The 23,695-nt window shown below is 44.3% G+C and overlaps 1 protein-coding gene across 6 annotated transcripts in view; it reads left to right on the top strand.

Annotated features, from left to right (window-relative positions):
• The window catches only part of NME7 (NME/NM23 family member 7), a 174,888-nt gene that overhangs the window by 50,432 nt on the left and 100,761 nt on the right, over positions 1–23,695 (top strand). For 5 of the 6 annotated variants that reach the window (XM_089772733.1, XM_089772749.1, XM_075907016.2 and 2 more), the window contains exons 3-5: positions 612–778; positions 13,342–13,452; positions 20,351–20,401. In XM_089772733.1, coding sequence (XP_089628859.1) covers positions 612–778; positions 13,342–13,452; positions 20,351–20,401 — 329 coding nt within the window. The remainder of the gene's footprint in view (positions 1–611; positions 779–13,341; positions 13,453–20,350; positions 20,402–23,695) is intronic. The other variant, XM_089772739.1, reaches the window with a different exon arrangement.

Raw genomic sequence — 23,695 nt, forward strand, 5'->3', positions numbered from 1 at the left:
ACAGTTAAAATGGAACAAATTTCTAATACATAGGTGGACCGCCCTAGTCTGGAACCCTTGGGACCTGAGGGGTCCCTGTATGAAGGAGTTTGCCAGACCAGTGGTAGTCAATGCCAGCCTCTCTTCAGCCAGCCTCTGAACTTGTTTGGAGGGCACCAGGCTTCCTTCCTGGCCACCAGCCCTGGCTTCCAAGTTCCTCTCCTGGTTGCTGACCCCATTTTTGGCCTGTGCCACTGGCCCTGCTTGTGCCCCTGCCCCAGGCCCCAGCCAGGCTCCTGGCTGCCAGCCCTCCTGCCATTGTCCCAACTGCACTCCCAGTATTGCTGCACTCCCTGCTCCACTCCGGATGCCAACTGCTGGTCTGGCTGTGCCCCCGGCCCCGGCCAACCCTTCTGCCACTGGCCCCTCTGCCATGAGACTACCAGCCGGCCCCTACTCTTAACTGCTAGGGCGCTTAGGTCCAGCAACATCCATGGTCCTGCCAGAGAGGTTCAACTGTAGTTGGCTTTATACTTTTGAGGCTGTTCTAAAATGGAATAGAATTTATTTTGAATTTGCTCCTAGTTTAATCACCTTCTTTAACTGCTTGGTGATCTTCTTTCTGTCTGCAGTATGATGTGAAGAACCATCGAACCTTTCTCAAACGCACAAAATATGATGACTTACACCTGGAAGATTTGTTTGTAGGCAACAAAATTACTGTCTTTTCACGTCATCTTTCCTTAGTAGACTATGGGGATCAATACACAGCCCGCAAGTTGGGTAGCCACAAAGAAAGGTAAGAGGATGTGATCTCTGAAATTCCTTTGGTATTTCCTATTCACATATCTGTTTGTGCAAGTGAGTTTGTTAAGCTAAGTTTCTTTCTCAGGAGAGACCAGAGAGGGTTTCTGCAGATGAGGAGAGGATATATCTGCTCATTTACATCTTAGATGAGGGGATTTGATGGTGTGATCTCTGGAAGCAAGATAGAGTAGTTTATACCCCGTCATCAAATCTATGATCTTTTTTGTTTGTTGTTGCACCCTCCACATTACACCTCCCCCAAGATGTAAACTGCTTCTCACTCCAATTCTGGAGCCTAATTCAGTTTTGTTAGAGCTGTGTAACCCTACCATTGTTCACTAATGTTAATTTTATTGGGGTTGAATGGGTGTAGCTTAGGGCAGAATTTCAACTTTGATATGTGCTAGGCTTAAAGGGAATGAATCTTGCAAAAATTGACTGTGTCTTGCAGGGACAAAACATAGGCCTTATGATCCAATGGCATTTCTTTACCAGGTGATATGTTTTATACATCAGCTTGTAGTAGCAGTTAACAACAATAAAAAGAGGGAGATACTTGTGTCCTTCCTCCACTGCTCTTCCCGCAGTAAAGGAAATCCTAAAACATTTCAGAGAAAAATTCCCCAGCTGGGTTGTAGTGTGGCCAAGAAAACTTCTAGGGACAGGCACTCAGCTGATGAAAATTGGAGCTATGCTAATTACACTAGATCAGGCTCATAAGCTCATTCCAACTGAGGCTGCATGATATATTTGCTTTGGAGAATATGCCTGGAAAAAGTTAATGGATCAAATTCTGCTCTTTGTTGTGCTGTGCTGGATTGACTTCAGTGGAGTTACTCTCTGAATGTGCATCAGTATCAGAGATCAGATTTTAGCTCAATATCTTTAAGAAAAACACTCAGTGTCCTTTCTAGATTGCTGTTCTTAACACCAGTAAGCTCGCTTCTCCTGACTCCTTAGCTCCAAACCAGCCTGGTTTTTGTGTGTTGTTATTTTAAAACTTAAATTTTAATCAAAACAACACTGATAAGGTTGCAAAGTTGAACATTTACAATTCCCTCACTCCCTAAAAATATTGCCCCTGAGATGACTATAGGAGCAGCCTTCCAAAATAATGTCTCCAGTCATATTGCCTACTGGTTGGAACTGGAGTAGAGGGAGAGAAGGTATGAAAGAGGGAGACTGTGTTTCAGGGCTCTTGGATTACATTTAGAGTCCTGTCAACTTCCTTTTTTGTTTTATTTTTCAGGAAGTTTGTTATTTTGTTTTATCAATTTTATCCGCTCTGGGGGTGGGAAGATCCTTCCCCGGTGCAGGGAGAAAGCTCTGGTCGGGGAGGTCCTCCCATTGGTGTGGGAATCCCTCCCCCCCACCCCCCCACATTCACTCTGTAGAGACAGCTGTTTTCCTATAGGGCTGGATGCCCAGGTGCAGGTGTGCGACCTGGCACATGGGGTCATAGCTTTATTCAGGCATATCCAGTTATCTCTCTATCATCATGATGGAGGGGTGGCTGGGCCAGAGCTAAGTGAGTGGCACTTCATTTAATTTCATATTGCTTTTGGTTTTATTTTTTGTTTGTTTTGCATTTGCAAAAAAATTAGCTCTAGTTATGTTCTTGATTCTGTGAGTCAACTCTGTGTGCTCTTGGGCAAGTCACTTAGGCCTGGCCTACATATAGTTTTCATGCCAGTATAACCTTTTTGGTTAGAGGTGTAAATATTTACTGATGTACTTTACCTGAATAAGCCTTAGTGTGAACGCAATAGCAGCAAAGTAAAGGTGCCTTACATGGGATTTGTTTATTCCCTTTCTCATTTGGGAATAGCTACACTGGCATACAATACCTTTAGACCGGTGTGCATGCATTTTATATTGAGAGGAATGCGTGGCTTTATATTCTCATTTTAAAACAGTACAAATTGTGTGTCTGGATAAGCCCTTGATCTCTCATTTTCTCCATCTGTATTATGGTGTTAATAATACTCACCATGCCCATCTTTAGCCACAGAAGAGACAGTGCTTAATTTATTCAGAATGATTAAATGATGGCCATTGATATATATCTTATTCAATATCAAAGGGATCAGGAAAATCCTGTTTCCTAGAAGAAATTGGCTTTCAATAGTTAAAGAAGATTATGTTGCTTGGGGGGGAAGTAACTGCTTATGGGGAATTGCCTATTAGGGACTATCCTTAATGCAGTGACTGAAGGGGAAAGAGGAGTTTTGCAAGAGAGGATGAAATGAGCATCACCAAAGATAAAGAACGTGCAGCTGGGCAATTTTGCTGTAGCTGCACATGGCAGAATAATCTCCTCCTTGTTCTGTAATAGTTCTACATGATCCATACAGCTAGTAGATGGAAATAATTAGTCTCTGGTTTGTTAAACTTTACATGCTCTTTATTTTCTAGAGCAGGGGTCTCCAAACTTTTCAGCCCGAGGGCCGCATTAACTATCAAACAGCAGTTCGGGGGCCGACTACACACTTGAGGTCCAAATAAAAAACAATCAAAACATGGATGTTGTTTTTAATTATTTATTTAATATTATTTTATTCAGTTATTATTTAATAACACATTCATACACTACACATGAACACCTGTATTAGTGTGAATGGTGAAATTGTTTCCTGGATGCCAAAATAGCAGACATTTCTGGCTTTAGATTTGTTGTCCCTAACATCAACAGTGACCTGAGATTATCATCGGACAAGTTTGTTCTCAAATTGTTCTTCACGTATTTCATTCTTGAAAATGTTTGTTCACACAGGTATGTTGTTCCAAAGATTGAAAGGTACCTTGATGCAAAAGTTTTGACATTAGGAAAGTCTTCCTTGGGCAAAAACTGGTAAAAACCCACCAGTCCTATTTTGAACTTGTCCCTAAGGAGGTCATTTGCTTGCAACTCAATGACTTCCAGCTGCAGTTCATCTGGGAAACTGGCCACATCTGCTTCAAATGGGTTTTGAAACAATCTCACTTCTTCTGCCTTTGAATCCAAAAAGGTCTCCATGGGCCGGATGAGAGGGCCTTGCGGGCCTCATCCGGCCCCCGGGCCGTAGTTTGGAGATCCCTGTTCTAGAGAAGCATGTGCAAAATGCTCAATGAGTACTCCAGGCTAGACAGTATCTGCACATCAAGCATCTTATACTTTCTGAAATTGGGCCCTTTGTTTTTGTCAGACCAATTTTTATGTGGTCCCTTTTCTGATTTATAATTGCACTTTGTCCATACAAGGAAAGTTATAACTCTCAACTTAAAATCTATTTAGTTTCAAGTAATGACTTTAAAGTAATTTCAAGTTCTACACTTACCTCTGAGTCTCCCTGGTACTTTGTTTATAGGCTTTAAAATCATGCTTGTCTGTTTAAATGCTCCACTCCACACACTCTTGCTATCCTAAAGACCCACAGAAACAAGAAGACTAAGGAACTTAAGTTAACACACAATGCTGTCCAATGAATAAAGTAAATACAATAGATCAAACAGAGAATTTCCCTCTTTAATCTTTCACTTATAGAGATGTAAGGATTGCACTTATAACACTAATTTACATTTTTCAGATCTGTATTTTTAAGAGGACTATGTGCCTTTAATGTATTCAGTTACTATAACCGTATTGAAAAATTATTAGAATGCTCATGGCGAACCAAAAATAGCAGAATATTTTATTGATTTGTCAAGTCACTAACATGCTTCTAGTCATTTATCATATTTCCTCCCCTCCCCAACGTAAGAGTTATTTCTTGTAATAGTCCTTCTACTAAAATTAAATAAACCACATAGCCATAGACATATTTTATGCAGCAGATACCCTTCTTATGATCACCAGCTATACCTCTCTGGTCTGGGACTCTCTGATCCAGCAACAACCATGGATGTTGCTGGACCAGAGAGCCCCAGCCACAGAGGTTGCCAGCAGTTGGGAACTCTACTGATGTGGCAGAAGGGAGCCCACAGGGCCAGTGGCCTGGAGGCAGGGAGCCTGGTCAATGGGCCAAGGTTGTGTGTCAGCCGATGGTCAGGGCAGTGCTTGGTGTGTGTTATACACCCGAGTCTTCAACTGCTAGAACTCAAGGTTCCTTTGCTGACGGGCAACCCAAAAGTTTTACGTCTGTGTCTTTGGCTGCTAGGACCGGGGTCCCCTTGCAGCGGGCAGCCAACAGGCTGACAGATGCCCCAAAAGTTTGCAGGAGAGCTTATTACACTTGAGACTTTAACTGCTAGGGCACACAGTCCCTTTCGCAGCGGGCAGCCAAGGGAAGGCTGACAGGCGCCCCATGGATCTGTACTCTGGAGGCAACACGATCCAAATGCCCAGCTTTGCCTGTGTCTGCTCCCTATGACTGGCTGGAGTTCTTTTAAATTGTGCTTGGTTTTGTTACAGCAACTGAAGGAGTCAGGCTAAAGCTTAAACAGTGACCGGTTTATTAAAGAAGCTTATAAATCATATGGTTACAATGGCTATTGCTTTATTTCTTAACTGCTAGCAAATATAGATCTTAAAAATGGTAGGTCCCAGACCCGTTTCATGCCAGGACTGAGCCGGGCTACTGGCCAGCCTGCTAAAGAATTTACTGCCAAGGCTGGGGGAGGGAAATGCATGTAGTCTATAGCATTAACCTACAAGCTTTTGGTTAATCGATTACACTATTATATCCTTAGTTCTACTCCCTAATGCACTAGTGTGGACTGACATGTCAGAACCCTAAAATACATTTGTGATGGGTTGGATCACAGATCTCCCCTTGTGACTGTCACCCAAAGTACTGCTCATACCACTGAGCACGTCTGCCTGTTTTCTGGGGTGCCCCACCATCCTGTCCTGCTGGGTCAGAAGCTCTGGTCTCTCCCAGTGAAGGCACAAAGTTGGGGTAACAGCCCCATAGCAGAGTTACACAAACACTGAATCAGCTCAGGGAGAGCTCAGTTACAGTGACTTGACGGCATCCAGGAATACAACCTCCAGAAGACTCCATCTCACTTTGTATAAAAGTTTTACACAGCAAGTTCATAAAGTGCACTCTCTTTATCAGAAATAAGCACAGCTATGTCACAGCTTCAAGACACGATAAGTCATTTTTCCGTTCTACTCTGTGCTGATTAGGCCTCAATTGGAGTATTGTGTCCAGTTCTGGGCACCACATTTCAAGAAAGATGTGGAAAAATTGGATAATGTCCAGAGAAGAGCAACAAAAATGATTAAAGGTCTAGAGAACTTGATCTATAAAGGAAGACTGAGATAATTGGGCTTGTTTAGTTTGGAAAGGAGAAGACTGAGAGCGGACATGATAATGGCCTTCAGGTATCTAAAAGGGTGTCATGAGGAGGAGGAGGAAGAAAAATTGTTTTCCTTGGCCTCTGAGGATAGGACAAGAAAGAAGGGGCTTAAACTGCAGCATGGGAGGTTTAGGTCGGACATTAGGAAAAACTTCCTAACTGCCAGAGTGGGTAAACACTGGCCTAATTGGCCTAGGGAGGTTGTGCAATCTCCATCTCAAGAGATATTTAAGAGCAGTTTCTTAGATAGACCATCCCTGATAGATGTCTAGATAGTATTGGGTCGGACTTGACTTGATGACCTCTCGAGGTCCTTTCCAGTTCTAGTGTTCTATGATTCTATTGTCCCATCCAGGTAATAATTATTTACATTCTACTTGATACCAAACAAAAGTGATTTTATTAAGTATAGTATAAAAAGTAGGATTTAAGTGATTGCAATTGATGACCGGCAGATCTAAGCAAATTAGTAAGCTAAAATAAACAAAACGCATCAGTTAAAACTAATACACTAAGGGCATGTCTACACAGAAAGGTTAAACTTGAAATAAGCTACGCAACTTGAGCTATGCTAATTGCATAGTTTAAGTCGAAATATCTTTTTTAAACTTTGGTGCTGTCTGTTGTGAGAGCAGGTTAATGGGCTTGATGGAAGGGGAGAGAGGCAGCTCTTACAGAGGGAACAGCAGCAATCCTGGCTAATTAGGGGCAGCTGAGACAGGGCAGCTGCAAATCAATTAAGGGTCAGGTGAAGCTGATTCAGGCTGCCAGGAGGTCTCTTAAAAAACCCTCCCTGTGTGTGTGGAGAGTTGAGAGAGAGTTTGGAGAGTGAAGGAGGAGTTTGGAGATAGAGAAAGACAACTGATAAGGAGACCGGAGGAGCCAAGCAGAACAGCATCAGCCCTGCTAAAGGCTGCAGGGAGACGACAGAGGGACAAACACCAAAACAAGGTGAGTGAGTCTGATACTGTGACTCCTAAACTGTGGGACAGTGGGCTGAATGGGGTCAGGGGCCCAGGAGTGGGACTGATCCTGCGCCCCTATATAGCAGTTATTTTGAGAGAATACTCTTCTCCTGATTTCCCTTACTCTTCATACAATGAGGATTACAGGAGTCAGAATAAGTAGTCCTACAGCTCAATATTATTTTGACATTATGTCGAAATAACTGCTTGTGTGTAGACACGGACTGTGTTATTTTGGAATAATGTCAGTTATTCCAAAATAACGCTGCTCTGTAGACATAGTCCAAGAGAAGCTGTTACAGACCATAACTTCTCACTTTAGTCCTTATTTCAGGAGAAGTCCTTCAGGCAAGAGGTGATCTTTTTTTCAACTTGGGTCCAGCTGCATCTCTTCTCTTCCTCTTGTTAGAGCTTTGTTTCCAGGTCTCTTCATGTACCCTCTTGTGATAGGATGTAGTCCTGTGAAGCCAGCTGAAGACAATCTATTGCTTCCCATCCCTTAAACAGAATTTCCTCAGGATGAGAATTCTGTTCCATTCAACCCCTCTCCCTCAGTTGAAGAATTCAGAATTAAAGATGATTTCTAGCACCAGATGGTATGGTCACCTGTCTTTATAGGGCCAACCACAGTCCAGGCTTACCAGAAAAATAAGGCCATTCACAGTTCATTGCCTTGAACACTGGGCCATTAAGTTCCTTAAGTAGCACTAATTGCTTTCATTAGAAGACCCAGATTAATATATGGGCTTGCACTTCATATTTCTAACTTGACATGCAAGAAAGATACATGGACTCAAATAGAATATACACATTCAGGTGATTACAAGCTCCTGAATGATAGGTTAGTTGCCCTGTTTTACAGTATATACTGTTTTGTAGTATATTTGAGTTATGCATATTCACATTCAAAATATATTTCCATTAAAATATGGGAAATGTCATAATTTTACTACTTAAAACTACAAATGTATCACATGAACTAAAATCCAATCTCAGGAGTAGTACTCATCTTGCTGGGGATCATAACACTTTTTACCCTGCATTTCTCCATGAAACACATACTTACCGTTATCAGGTAATGTTCTATCTATCAGGGATGTTCTAGACCAGTGGTCTCCAACCTTTCTGGGTGGTGGGTGCTGCGCGGGGCTGCTGGGCCAACCAGGGATTCGGTCTGGGCCGCCTGGGGACAGGGCCACCCGGGGCAGAGGCTGCACATGTGCCGCGTGCCTGGGGGTGGGGCCAGAGGCAGCTCTGGGTTTTTTGCTGCACAAGCAAAACATTTTTTGGCCGTCCCCCCAGGACAGGCACTGAGGAGGACAGCGGACAGCGCCCCTTTCTCTTTGACTCCCACCACACACTCTGGCCAAACCCAGCCTACATCCTGTCTCCCCTCCATACACATCCCTGTCCACACACATCCCGACTCCCCCCCCTCCCTCCCCCTCCCCCCCATGCACTCACGGAACCCAGTTTCCACCTTCTCTCCCCTCCCAGGCAAACCCGACCCCTCAGTGACTGGACCCAGTCCACCCCTCTTCTCTCCCCCACCTGATGCACCCTGTACCCTCTTCCCTTCCAGCCTAACCCGACTCCTCTCCCACCTCCCCACACTGACCGAATTCCGTCTCCTTTCTCTCTCCCCACCAAATCCTTGTGTCCCCTCCCCACAGCATGCGCGGAAATGTCGGAGCGCCCTGGGGGAGGGGTGAAAGTATCACGGGTCCCCCTACTTCCCTTTCTCTGCAGCTGTACACACCTATCCCTGATGTGAAGCGGGGCTGTGACGGACCGGGCCGTGTCTGGGCACAGCTGAGGGCGTCCGCTCAGGGCGAATTGCTCGAATCCGGGGCTCCTTACAGCCCCCGACTGGTGACCTCTCCACACAGGCCACAAACCAGTCCCACAGAGCGCTTCAGCAACCTGCCTGAAGCCTCCCGAGCAAAACCCCTCCGACACCCCAGCAATATCCGTGCCCCAGATGGCCCCGGGCCTATACACAGGTGGGGGGTCCTATCACCCAATCCCACCTACCCCAAACAAGTTCTGTCCGGTTCCAAGAAACCAGCCACAGATCCCTGGTCAATTTACCCTCTGGACCTTACCCACAAATCACGCTGGGCCAATCCTTTAGAATATATATCTAAAGGTTTATTATCACAATAAAGAAAAGTATGAGAGTAAGGTTATTAAAGTACAGTACGTTACATGCACCGAATCTCCCAGTTCTCGATGCAGGCTTGAGCAGAGGTGTTGCAGCTGCTGGTTTAAAAGTTCTTATTGCACATCCTAAGATCAGGATGGGTTCACAGGTCTTCCGGGCTCTTCAATCCCTGCAGTGCTGCCTCTGGGATGAAGTGCTGAGCTGAGAACAAAATGGCATCGACCACATGGCCTCTTTATACCCCCTTCCTGGCCTCTTCTGGTCTCAGCCGGTCACCTGGTCCTCAGCCTCTCTCTGCTGGCCGCTCTTAGGTGTCCGCCCTCATGCTTTAGGTGTGTCTTTGGGCCATCAAGTGCCATTGTTCCACAGGGCTTCACTACTCAGCCTGTCCATAGCAATGCTTAACCACATTCAGAGAAATATTCAGCTTCCACACAGATTACAGATCTACACACACAGACATTATATACTCACATAAATAGTGTACACAGGATGAGAAAACAACAAGCTCCCATTCAATACCCCATATGGCTCCCTTTTGTACCAATTTCTGGGGCCAACACCCCCACCTAGGGGTGCAGCAGTGATCTGGCTGCTTCCCTCCAATTCAGTAATGTGACAGGGGCGCCGCAGGCATCCCTCCCCTGCAAGAGGAGAGAGAGGAGCCGCCAGGCCAGGGCTCACCTGCAGCCACTGCAAGGGACTCTGCGGCCGGCAGCTCCCGGGGGTGCTGTGGAAGTGCGGAGGGGCCGGCGTGGTAGTGCAGCTGGCTGGCAGCCCCGGACAAACACCTGGGAGCAGGAGCGAGGCAGAGCACTAGGTGGGGCGCTGCCTGCGCCAGGGTCCAAGCTCCTCGTGGAGCAGGCGGAGGGTCTCCTGAGCTCTCCTGGCGCTGATTAGACAAGAGGCCGGAGGGAAGCGGATAGATGGGGGGAGGGGCTGAAATCAACAACAACGATCAGCGCAGCAGCAGTGCGAGCGGGGACGGTGGCAGATGACTCAGACCATGGGGCACAGCTGCCCCCCCCTGCCTGCTGCTGAGCTCACTGGAGTTCGCCATCGGGGTGGGTAGGTGCGGGGCGCACCCGCTCCTCCCAAGGACTCAGCTCAACATGGTGGGGCTCAGCGCTCGCCCGCCTCCTGGCCGGGCTGCCCACCATGGCGCCCCCCTAGGACACTGACAGTGGCTAGCAGAGCGTGCTGTACCTGCCTTCATGCCAGCCCCAGCCCGGTCGCCTCTCCCCGTCGGCTGCCGCTCCACAGATGCTCGGCTGCTTCATGCCCAGCCCTGCCTGGGCATGTGCGGAGCGTGGCGGCGGTGCCCCCATGCCGGCTTGTGGCCTGCTGCTGGGACCCCGCTGCTCAGGGGGACAGTAGCAGCATTGGGCACCCTGCAAACTTCAATTGTTGCCTAGCGCAGCCGCCGGGGAGTGGGGGGAGGCAGCGGGAGGCAGGGGTGGCTGGGCTCTAGAATCCTGCTGCATGGCCCTGCTCCCCTCTCCCTTCCCTCCTTTGTCTCCCTGCTGCCCGGTGCCTTCCCTGCCACTCTCCCCTCCGCCGCCCCGCCCATTGTCTTGGGCAGGCACAGGCAGGCCTGCATCTGGCGGTAAGGCTGGCTGGAATGCCGCCCCTGAAAATGTGTCGCCCCAAGCACATGATTGGTTTGCTGGTGCCTAGAGCCGGCCTTGGGCAGCATCGTGCATGCACCGAGCTCCCGGGGGCAGCGCTACGCGGGTGCACAAATGCCCTGGCGGGCACCATGACCCCCACGGGCATCGTGTTGGGGACCACTGCTCTAGACAGTACTGGGTTCTGACATGAGTGCTGGGAACTGGACTTGACCTCTCGAGGTCCCTTCCGATTCTAGTGTTCTATGATTCTATGAAAAATACTATTATAAACAAGTGCTGGAAAAAAATCTTTCTGACAGATGTTTATTTCAGAAAGTGCTGCAGTTAATTGCTTCACCCTAAAGTATTTCACTGCATGTTTCTAGTAATTAAGGATCTGCTATCGGAGTCTGAAATCAGCAAAGTAAACAACAGATTATTCTAGGATTAAACACCTTTTCTCTAATAGTTTATATAACTATAATAAAACAAAAAAACCCAACCCCTAAACAAGCATTTTGAAGGAAAACACTAGCTTCAAATTGAGTTGAAATTCCCAGTCAAACAACTTGACCCTTTCCAGTCTTCAGTCAATCTTGCTTGCATCATTGCACTGTTTCCATAGACATGTACTTAATCATATCCACAGATCTGAGCATCCTGATGTTTGGAGAAGTTCACATTTGGCTCTGAATTTTGCAGTTTAGATCTTTCCCTTCCTCTGCCCCATCAGGAGTATCAGATTAAATTCTGCCTCCTTTCTAACATTTCCTGTGTCCATTCACTGTAAAAGCCTTGGGTGTGGCTAGTGTTGTTTATTCCCACAACATCTTTGATATCTATTAGTGATCAGAGCTAATGCAATGGCACTTTGTCAATTTTCCCTCATTTTATCATGTTATTTCCAGTTAGAACAAATTGTAGTGAGAAAGAAGTTGTCTTCTCCAGTAGACTGAGAAATAAAGTGAGCAAACTGGCAGCATCTACCTTCTCTAGATAAATGCATTGAAAGAAAAGAAACATTCAGTCTTGAATATTCTCCAGTGCTGAAGATGGTATAAAAGATAGAAAGAAACTCATTGGATTTTCAGATTCCAGGCAGAGTTTGTGATACACGCAGTTAGATAAATCATCTGTTGATTTGTAAGATAAGCATATTGGATGCTGACTCATTGGGAGAATAAATAATGGGAGCACACGGTGTTATTTTACATAATTCATGTTATGCCACTTATTATTTATGATTAATAGGGAATTTTGTATTGACAGTGCTTTGAGTATAAAAGATAATTGCAGAGGAGATGGGATGAACTGGATAGCTTAGAGATTTTTGTTTTGCTCTCATAATATAGATTTTATCCATAAAATAGGATAATAGTTCCAAAGAGCTATTGGTCTAAATAGTCAGGATAAAGGAAGCGATTATAATTCATGTTTGTACAGCACCTCGCATGATGAGACCATTCAGCATTGCTCTAGTACAGATAATAAATATGGACTCGCTTTCTTTTACAAGCACTGTGGAAGAAGCACAATTTTTATGGAAGGATTTGAATAGGAAGAGAGTAGAGGCTTGTTGATCAGGAGGTCATTCTGTGCATAAAGAGCTGTGTGAATAAACAGGCATAAATGGAAGAGAGAAAAAGAATAAATAGGATGTTAAAGCTTGCATGTGCGGGTGGGAGGACCTGATGGAAAAATCTCTCAATCTCCAGCATGAAACAGCTTCGCTTTATAAATCAAATATATATAGTCTTTGTATTTCTATAGCCCCTTCTATCTGTGCATCTCAAAATGCTGTGCATTCACCAGCAAATTCGGCTTTTACATCTCATTAGTAACCCCATTCATTACAGCCTCCCAAAGATACCTGGAATTTTTGTTATAAAATGATTGTCCTGTTGTAAGACTTAGCATAGGTACACGCTACCATATCTGGAGTTACAGACATCTTAGATGGCACAAAGGTCTCCTACTTACTGCTGACTGTGCCACAGGCAAATATTATTTTAAGGTTTTAGTGCCTCCATCATACATGAAAGATATACATGTGCGTGACGGAAGGTCAATAAAGGTCTGAGGCAAAATTGTTGCATGACTGTAACTCTGCATTTCTGTATTTCCTAATGTGAAGCTTCTCCCCCCCCCTTAGGCTGTGTCCAGACTCAGGGTTTTTTCCGAAAAAAGTAGCCTTTTTTCGAAAAAACTTCACCTGTGTCTAGACTGCAGCCGCGTTCTTTTGAAATTAAATCGAAAGAACGCGGCTTTTCTTTCGATGGCGGTAAACCTAATTTCACGAGGAAGAAAGCCTTTTTTCTGCCTGGGTGCTCTCTTTCGAAAAAGCAGCTTGCTTTTTTGAAAGTTCCACTTGCAGTCTAGACGCTCTTTTTCGAAAGAGGCTTTTTCGAAAGTATCTTTCGAAAAAGCCTCTTTCGAAAGAGGCTTGCAGTCTAGACATAGCCTTAGAGTTTTATTTACACTTTTGTCTTTTCCTCAAATAATGAAAATTCCAAATTCTTTTCTGCTTTTTCAGAACACTGGCTTTGGTTAAACCTGATGCAATACCCAAGGTTGGAGAACTAATTGATATCATCATTAATGCTGGGTTTACAATAACTAAAGCCAAAATGATGTCACTTTCACGGTAAGGCTTTGTTAACGTTCCCTATAGGATGTAATTATATTGTTCTATAGTGTATCCTCTCATCTACTCCATGTTATTCAGAACATTAGATCTGTTCCACTAAGTAGCAAAGAAGGGAATCTGTTTCATAATTCAGGATGTTTGCGAGGGGCCTTTCCTGCAGCAGAGTCAGGCTTCTGGCACTCAAGTGAGTGTAGTCGGCTCTGATAGAAGCTGTCTGTCTGACTGAAGGAGTGAGCAGTCTGATACTTATGCTCAGTAGTAGTTCACTTGCTGTGCAACGTATTCTTAGCCCATAGCTGTTTCTGATCCTGTCTTCGCCTCCACTTTCTCTAGCCTTGCTCCTGCTCCAGCCCCAGGCTGCTTTGGTTCCATGGCTCACTCCTTCTTGTCTTCTGACTCACAGCTCAGGTCCTCAACTCTACCTTTTGTCTGTGACTGGTTGACTGTTGGGCTTAGGTTTTGATCTCTGATGCGTAGCTGTGATTCTTGGCTTCACTCCTGGAACTGCCCTCTCTAGATTCAGCTCTAACTGGTATGCCAGACTCAACCTTAAACCACTAGGACTGATGATCATTCACAAAACTCTGGTCATCTGAAGAAGTGGGCTGTGCCCACAAAAGCTCATGATACCATCTACATGTTTTGTTAGTCTATAAAGTGCTACCAGACCATTTTTTAAAGTTTATTCTGCACAGACTAATTCAGCTATCCCCTGAAGCAAACTCAATCACTGACAGTTTGAGGAACCCAAAAGATTGAAGAAGGGCAGATAAGTAGCTGGGCTGCCCCCCTCAGATTCATCAGAGGCAGCTGTGCAGGACATTTGGGGAATCTTGCAGATGCTATGGTTGCAGGTTCTGGTTTTGCAGTGAAAACTGCCATGTTACACGCTCAAGTTCTCATCCGTATCTGCTATTCTAGCTTCTAGGGAGTTGGAGATTTTATGGCAGGTTAAATGTGACAGAGCCCACAACAGGTTCTATGCTTTCATAAACCAGTGCTGGCTCCTGTTCATGCTTTGGCTCCAGTTATTCTCCATTAGCCAGACCTGATTAGGACTGGAGGATTACAGAATCTTTCAAAAAAGAGGTTTTTTTTTTTTGTTTTGTTTTTTTTAAGAATCATCTAGACAGCAGTTTCGCTTTCGAAAAGTCCTTTTTCGAAAGAACGCGTGGCCTCCATTATGGAAATGAAGCACAGGAAATTCAAAACCCAGCTTCATTTGCAATTTTGATCTTTCTAATTTACATCCCTCTTTTGAAAGAGGGATGTAGTCTAGACATATCCCTAGTCCAGAATTTTGCACTTATGACAGGACTAAGTATTATTCAGACCATCTCTGACAGCTGTTTTGAGATTTTTAAGAGCGGGTTAGACAATGATGGAGCGTCCACAACTTCACTAGGCAGTTTATTCCAGAGCTTAACCATCCTGACAGTTCAGAAATGTTTTCTCATGTCCAACTAAACCTCCCTGCCTGCCATTTAAGACAATTGCTTCTTGTCTTGTCTTCAGATGTTAAGGAGAATAATTTTTCTCCCTTCTCCTTACAGCAACCTTTTATGTATTTGAAAACTATTATCATGTCCCCTCTGTCTTCCTTTCTCTACACTGAACAAACCCACTTTTTTCAATCTTTCCTCACCGGTAATGTTTTCTAGACCTTTAATCATTTTTGTTGCTATTCTTTGGGCTGTCTCCATTTTGTCTACATCTTTCCTAAAATTTAGTGGAGTTGAGGCACAGAACCATAGTGACGGGCTAATCAACTTGGGGTGTATCTAGACTACTGAGTTTTGTCGACAAAAGTGAACTTTTGTCGACAAAACTATACCTGCGTCTACACTACCGCTGAATTCTTTCGACATAACGTCGACAGAACTCAGCAGTTTTGTCGACGCTGGTAAACCTCGTTTTACGAGGCATAACACCTTCTGTCGACAGAGTTCTGTCGACAGAAGGTGTTATTGCCTGTAGGGTTGCATCTAGACTACAGGGTTTTGTCGATAAAGCAGCTTGCTTTGTCGACAGAACTGAATGTGTCTAGACGCTCTATGTTGACAGAAGTTTTGTCGACAGTATCTGTCGACAAAACTTCCGTCGACAAAACCCTGTAGTCTAGACGTACCCCTGGAGTCGAGTGGAAGAAGTACTTTTCATATCTTGATTACAACCCTCCTGCTAATCTCAGAATTAGGTTTCCTTTTTTTTCAGCAGTATTAGACTATTCATTTATATTTAGTTTGTGATCTACTATGACCCTCAGATGCCTTTCTATAGCACTCTTTCCTAAGCAGTCACTTTCCAGTCTGTATATGTACAACTAAGTAGAATACTTTGCATTTATTCTTACTGCATTTCATCCTGTTTACTTCAGACCATTTCTCCGGTTTGTCTAGATCACTTTGAATATTAATCATATGCCCTAAATGACTTGCAGCCATTACTAGCTTGGTATTTGTCCACAAACTTTAGATAATGGCATAGAGAAATAATTTCTAAATTACTGAAGAAGAAATTGAACAGAACCAGACCCAGAACTAATCCCTGTGACACCCCACTTGCTATGCTTTTCCAGCTTGACTGTAAACCACTCTCTGGGAATAGTTTTCCAACCAGTTAGGCACCCACTTTGTTCCATCTAGGTTGTATTTTCCTAGTGTGTTTGAGATGGTCATGCAAGACAGTATCAAAAGCCTTACTAAAATCAAGATTCATCTTCAGGAAGACAGAACCTTGCTCCTACCAGGAGAGCCAACAGCAACACCAAGTCCCTGGGAAAGGCAGGGAGGCCTCTTGGCTCTGTGATTCTGGAAGGGGTGGAGCATTGGGTAGAAGGAGCAGGGCTGGGGGCAGCCAGCTCTCAGTCCTTAGAGCCGTCTGGAGCACGTGGCATGGCATTCCAGCAGCGATTTAAAGGGCTTGGGGCTCTGGGCATTGCCATTGCCACTGCCGCAGCAGCGGCGGCTGGGTGCCCATGGCCTTTTAGAATTGCCAAATCCCAAGGCAATTGCTCCCTTTGTCCCTCCCCATTGGCAGGCCTGTGTGTGCCTTGGCTATGGGGCACAAGTCAGGACAAGGCTAGCCTGTTCCTGGATTCTGAAATTCTTTCTGGTGTCCTCTCTGTTCTTGAGCAGCAAAATTTGGAGAGAGAGTATATTGGGGAAAGAATAAAGTTAGATTTGGGGAATCTGCAATGAAGGAATTTTACAAAGTCCATATACTATTTCTCGGCTGTGACTGTGTCATACCTCCCTACTCAATATCTTTGAGGAGAAAAATCAATCTCACGGGATTTTTACTCTTGAATGTTGAGCTCCATTACAAGATGAGGAGGAATTTCCTTGTATTTTCTGCCCTCTGAAGTAGTGGTACGACAGTACTGGACCACCCCTCCAATAGTCACATATTGCTATCTGAAACTATTCTGGTCCCTAGAACCTGCACCACAATTCCAGTTCTTGAGTGCAGACCTCTCAATCCTCCATTCGTGTCTCAATAAATATAAACCATTTTGCAGCCCAACTTTCCTTCTGCTGTCTGGGAATCTTGCTCCTGGAGTGCTAGGCACTTCTTTGTTTTTATATGTCTGTTTCTCTAGTGGTAACTGAATTTCCATTGAACCACTTTATATATTTTGGATTTTGCTTATCTTGAAGGAAAGAAATCCAAGCAGTTTAGATTACATTTACATTTTTATTACGGATCATGATGAATGATCTAAAATGGTGACTTGGTATTTGCAGCTTTCATAAGACCCTGAACTTCTGTCTATTGGGCTTGCACCATATTCCTAGTGATGGCATGTAGTAATGTCAAAATTCTAATCCCAGATATCCCTTTCGGTTGATTTGTCCAGATCAGCTTCAGCTTCTGCTATTTTTAGTTTTGAGGGTTTTTTTGATGGGATGCCATTGCAGACATGTGCCTGGCTGACCCCCATTATCTTGATTGACACCTTTTGTAAAACTCATGGCTTAGATATGAAAGGAAGGGCAAATGCCTGTTTTGATAGGTCAGTTCTCCATTCTCTTCAGCTAATCACTTCTCTCATCTGCTCACTGTCCAAAATGAATTCAACTTTCTATGCTCTACAAGTGGGGATCTGCTGAGAGAGAATGGGAAATAATGATACAGCTAGCAGCTTTGGTTTGGAATTTAATGCCACAGGAGGGTTTTGTTTTTTGTTTGAATAAGCAATAGAGCTGAGCAAATGCTTTTTTTTAGAATATTTGTAGAAAATAGTTTTTGATTTGGCATAATGAGAAACTTCCTTCTAAAAGCATTACACCTCCAATAAATAAACAAGAAACATACTGAGAGACATATCCAATAAAATGCCTCAAATTTTGAATGTCAGGTACTTGCAGTGATTTATAAACTACAGATCTGGAATTTGAGTAATGAATAAATTTGAGAAGATCATGTTCTATGAAGCATAGCAAATCAAATTCTTTAGCTAAATTATTCATTAGAAATTATTCACCCACTTGGAGTAAGGACTTCAGAATTGGTCCCAGTGACTTTTACTAGATTTCTTCACACTCACATTTCTCATTATTCCTTCCTTGTCTTCATAGAAGTTAGTTGATACACTGATGGACTGAAGACTGAGTGAACATGGCCAAGTTATTTTATAGATATGACCATACTATGCATTTTGGCATGCTTGGAATCTGCCTTTTAAAAATTGTGCTGATGACTGCGTCCAGTTCTGAGCAATGAGTGGAATCAGAGACCAAAAGTTTCACAGAACTGTACTTGTAACCAAAAATAACTTTCTAAGATGGGAAGTTAATAGGAAAGTGTACAAATTCCCTCTAATGGTACTTTAGACTCCTGTCTCCCACTCCTCATGAGCTCCTGACTTACCCTGTGGTCTGAGCACTGTTGCTTTGCCATTGCCTGTCTTCAGCTAACTCTAATCCCTAAAAGAATTTGGATTTCACCATGTCCCCAGACTGTGGGTTGCATTCTCCTAGAGGGTGTGGACAAATGTCTAAAAGGATGTGGTGGGGCCGGGGCCTGGGCTTGGCCCCACAGGGGCAGGGCTCAGGGAGAGAGCACCTCCCGCATCCTGCTGTGCCCCCAGCTCTGCTCCGGTACCACCCTCAACCGTGTCTCCATTCCCAGCATTGGCACAGCTCTGTGTCTGGCCCCACAGCCCTCCGCTTCAGCTGCTGGCTACGGCTTTGTTCTCAGGCTGGGGATGAGGCCGGGAACAGAGCTGCCGGTCCAGCTGCTGGCCCCTTTCACAGCCCAGCTCTGCTCCTGGCCTCAGTCTTGGCCCATGGCCCACCATCAACTGCAAGCCCTGCCTTAACTCCTCTCCGTGGGTCACCCTGACTCCAGGGTGAGTGTGTGTGTGTATGTTTACAGAAGTAAGGCTGTAGGCTAACCCACAAAAGTTTGGGGAGTGCTTTCATAGCATTGGTGCTCTCCAGAATTCGGAGCAAACAAAGATCCGTTGTGAGAGAGAGCCGGGGTGAGGAACCTTTTTGGGGTGAGGGGCCACTGACCCACAGAAAAATCAGTCGGGAGCCACACACAAGTGAGAAGCGGAAAAAATTTCACTGTGACCCCCATTTGAGAAGGAGAAAGAAATTCCCCATATTCCCTTTGCACACCAAAGCTTGGGGGGCCCAGCCTAGTAGATTTGTGCACTCCAGACCCTGGGGGCAGCAGAGAGATTGGAGCACCAGCACAGTCTCCCCAATGCTGGAGGGCACCCTGAGCCTTGGGGGTTGGATTCAGGCAAGTCAAAGCCCACATCTCCCCATCTCCCCCGTGTTAGAGAATACACTTTTGAATTGGAGCTGAGAAGCCACCCAGTGTCCAAACTGAACTTAGAGACCCTGCATGAATTCTCTAGGCACTCCACTTGCAGATATCCCAGTGGAGCCAACAGGAGTTACACACATGGAACTGCTATGGACTAAAGCCCTAACGTAGTGAGGAAAAGAGGTTGATAACCACAGGTTAAGGTGTGATGAGAAAATCACTAGTTGATTTAACTGAGATCTTAGTAAACTGGTTCAATTGCATGACAGTGTTGGAAATAATTGTATTACAGCACCTCAGGCCAGTGGTGTGGAAGCAATGTGTGGCAATTGGCATGTACCTACAGGAAAGCACAAGGCTGAAATGTGTTTCCAAAAGTGGTGAAGTACTGGGGGGGAAAACACTTTCTCTGATTTAAAACAAAAAAGCGAAACAGATGACAACCCTCTTCCTGAAATCTACAGAACATTATGATATTTTTGTGCCTTGGAAAATCTGCAAACCTTAGGTAGAAACCAGGCTGTGAAAAATCCTATTGTCTGGCATCCCAGGACAAACAAAAATATAGTTTAGGCAAGTAAACCAATTACAGCAAAGCAGATGAGCTGCTGCTCTGCAATTAAAAAATGTGGCTTCATTGATTTGACAGGCTTGTTCAATCTGAGGATGAATATGAAAACTGTGAAATAGCAAATGGTACATGGAAGGTGTCTATAGTGCTCCCATTTGCTCTTAGTCATAACACAAAAATATAGGAAAGGTTTGTGAGTTTGAAAAGCAATGCACTTAGAACTAGTGAAAGGAAGTACTCTTATACAACATGTAATTTATCTGTGGAACTAAATTCTACAAGATACCATATAAGCCAAGAGCTGAGTAGAATCCAAAGGAGGATGCAGAGGATTATCAGTTTTTCTGTGTAAAAGGAATATAAAGAGTTACACTTGTTATGATAAAAACATATGAGGTATATTAACCCTCATGATTTACAGCATAGGCCACCCACAAACTATCTGGTATCGGGAAGAGACTTCCCACGTTACAGGCATGTTAATGGATAATTGTTCATTAATGGTTCATGCGGGGTTTGTTTTCTTTTTTACATCTTTTCTAGGAAAGAAGCAATGGATCTCTATGTAGATCATCAATCAAGGCCTTTTTACAAGTAAGTGCATACTTTGGAGGTATTATTCATTTACTGTACAGGAAAAGATTGACCAAGAGAACTTTCATTTCATGTGCTTGTAATACTAAAAGAATCTGGCAAAATCAAAACTGTGCTCAAGTTACAAGGGCCCGTAGGTAAAACTTTGTGTGAATCCCTTCCAGCCTCCTAAGATGGACCTAGTTCCACAATCCCATGTCACATCAAGTGCCAATGAATTCATCCACCCTTTGAGAAGTGAAAATGACCCTTGTGAAAAAAGAAATGGGAAAAGGGAAATTTACAGTTATAGAATATGACTTGCAATCAGTGAAAATTGCAGAGTACATCCAGGGTACCTGATACTCTTCAGCCAGCAAATATGCAAAAGCACAAGTATCTCAAAATGTGGCATCTATATGGTCCTGAACAAAATACTCTGTGTGGCTCTTGCTGTTTCACATTACATGTAACTATGAAATATTTAATCTCTCCACAAACATGGGATAAAAATATTTATATATTTGTGCGCATGTAGCTTTCTAAAATATTTTCAGTTTTGTGATATTCTATCAAGTTTAATTAGAGTGCATAATGAATAAATGCTATTTGTTATTTACACCTGGGCTTTATCTGATTAGCAAAGAAGGCATGGGTAGCTAATGTATTCCTGAGTCTGGGCCCAGGTTAACCACTCGGGTATGTCTACACAGCAAAGTTATTTTGAAATAACTTTACTAGTGTCTACATAGCCAAACTGCTATTTCAAAATTAAATTGAAATAGCAGAGGGCTTATTTCAAAATTGGTAAACCTCATTCCATGAGGAATAACACCAATTTCTAAATTGCTATTTCGAAATAAGGGCTGTGTAGAAACTTATTTCGACATAGGGGTCCTCCAGCCCTTCCCAGGGTGCCCTGGTGGCCACTCTGGCCTCAACCAAGAACACTCCTCTCCCGCTCCCTGGAGCCCTTAAAGGGGTAGACTCTGGCTACAGTGCCTGTGCCAGCTCCAAATCTGCCAGCCCAGAGCCAGCAGTCATTGCCTCTGACCCAGTGGCCCCAAAACATGAGCCAGCAAGCCACTGGCAGCCAGCCCTCCACCACTCCCCAGGAGCAGTCTGCCAGCTCCCTGGAGCCTGACAGGGCCCGGAGAAGGCGGGCGCCTTCCTGGTCCAGAGTGGAGATGGTGGACCTTACTCAGGTTTGGGGGGGATGCCCCCCAACGTCCATGATCTCCGCACTTGACAGAGAAACGCAGCCGTCTATGGCAGGAGAGCTGCCAACCTGGCCACCAAAGGCCACATGAGAACCCAGGAGCAGGTTTGCATGACAATCAAGTTGGTCTGGCGAGACCCCCAACCCTGAGCCCTGAACTTCCCTTCCCCCTTCTTCCCCTTGCTTCCTCCTTCCAGCTCCCTCCTCTCAGGTTTCCTCCTCCCCTCTCCCACCTCCTTTCCCCAGTCTCACCAGAGTTTCATTCCCTCACCCCAGTTTTGTTAAATGAAGAGAGTTTGTATTCATGAAAATACATGTATTTTATTTTGCATCAGGAAGGTGGGTTAGAGAGGGGTAAGTGGAAGGATGTGAGGGAGGAATGAGGCATAAGCCCCCAGTGGGGCAGACCAGGGAGGCTCTTAATGCTCCTCAAGGTCGAAGCTCTCCCACAGGACCTCCTGGATACTGACAGCCCCCCAATGAACCTCCCAGATGGCAGCCTGCAGAAAGTGCAGCCAGGCTCACAGCAATGCGTCCATGAGAAGCACCAGAGTGCTCAGGGGCAGCTCTGGCTCCATGTTGCAGAGTGCTGTGATGTCCCGAGTGAGGGCAACCAGAACACACAGAGACAAAATGCTTTGCTGTCCCTCATGGAGTTTCTTAAATATTTCTATTCATTTCTATTCATAGGTGAGCAAGCAGGGAAACCTGAGAACTTTCCGTCTAGGGGAGGTCTCTTTAAGCACAGGCCTCAGCCTCAGGCAGCAGCCACACAAAGTAACTCCTGACCTGATGCCCTGCTGGACCTGGTTCCGGCTGGCCTTAAATGCGATTCAGCATCCTCTCAGTGTGAACGCACTATTTCAAAATAGCAAAAAGCTATTTCGAAATGCATTTTGTGTGTTGATGCGTTATTTCGAAATAACGCTGTAGTGTAGACATACCCTCACAGTGTAGTTGGTCAAGGTCAGCCCTGTTTGGGAAACTTATATTTCTGGTCATGCAGAACAAAAAATTGCAACTGACAGATAACCAAGTGCAGCACTGTCAAGATTTTCCTGAGCAGTGGGAATATCATAATTGCCACCTAATTCCAGAAGCAGCATTTGGTTTGCGTAGGAGCAGATTTATTTCTGTGCATTGTAGAGAAATGGCCCTAGGAAATGCCAGACTATAATAAAGCTCTTAGGAAAACAGAGCTATCATTTTTACTTTGCTGAGTATGTCTGCTTGAATAAGTTTGTAAATGAATGAGAATGTCTGTAGTGTTGTTTCATGGATTTCTAAACTAACTGCAAGCTGAGAAACTGTAAACCCTCAATTCACTATAATGTACTCTGTCGGCCATCCAGCAATACTTGATATCTGTTCTATGAGATTTTGCTACAGTTGGGGAACTGAAGAAGTGTCCTCACACTTACAAAATTTAAATTCTCACATCCATTTACATAGAGCATTTTATTAGAGATTTATTAGTATTTCATAAACAGGACTTCCTAATTTAATTAGCGAAATTGGTAGCTAATGAAAGTTTGCTGAATAGTGGGGGGAAAATAGCAATTAACTTCTTGGTGATTAAATGTTAATGTTAAATTGTGTTTTACAGCATGCATTAACATAAATAAGTGAACAAGATTTGTTTTTTTAAAAGAAATAATGAGCTGTTCAGAAATTTTCTCTTGTGCATCTGTGTCGATAAGCCATAAAATGTAACTTTAAGAATAATTGAATAAAAAACCTTCATGTAACTTTCATTCATTGTGCAATGTCCAGCTTTCAAACTGAATGAGATGGATTGCTGCAGAGATGGTAGTATGTGACTGTGTAACTGACAGTTATCTAATGATGCGTATGCTCAAGGGAGCAGAATTAAGGTTACATATATTCAAACTTAACTTTTGGATTTTTGGGTTTTTGAGTCTTTACCCATGTATTGTTTGTTTTCCTTACCTCGCCACCTCTTTAGTCATATCTTCCCCTCAATATCTTATGATTTCCACGATTCCAAGAAATTATGAGTTTGTAACACAAAAAGCAACAACTTTCATTTTCCTCCGTATGTTGATTTCTCAGTCTGATTCAGTGCAGAGAAACTT

The sequence above is a fragment of the Pelodiscus sinensis genome, chromosome 1 (assembly GCF_052426305.1).
Source record: "Pelodiscus sinensis isolate ZL-2025 chromosome 1, ASM5242630v1, whole genome shotgun sequence".
NCBI classification, from domain to species: Eukaryota; Metazoa; Chordata; order Testudines; family Trionychidae; genus Pelodiscus; species Pelodiscus sinensis.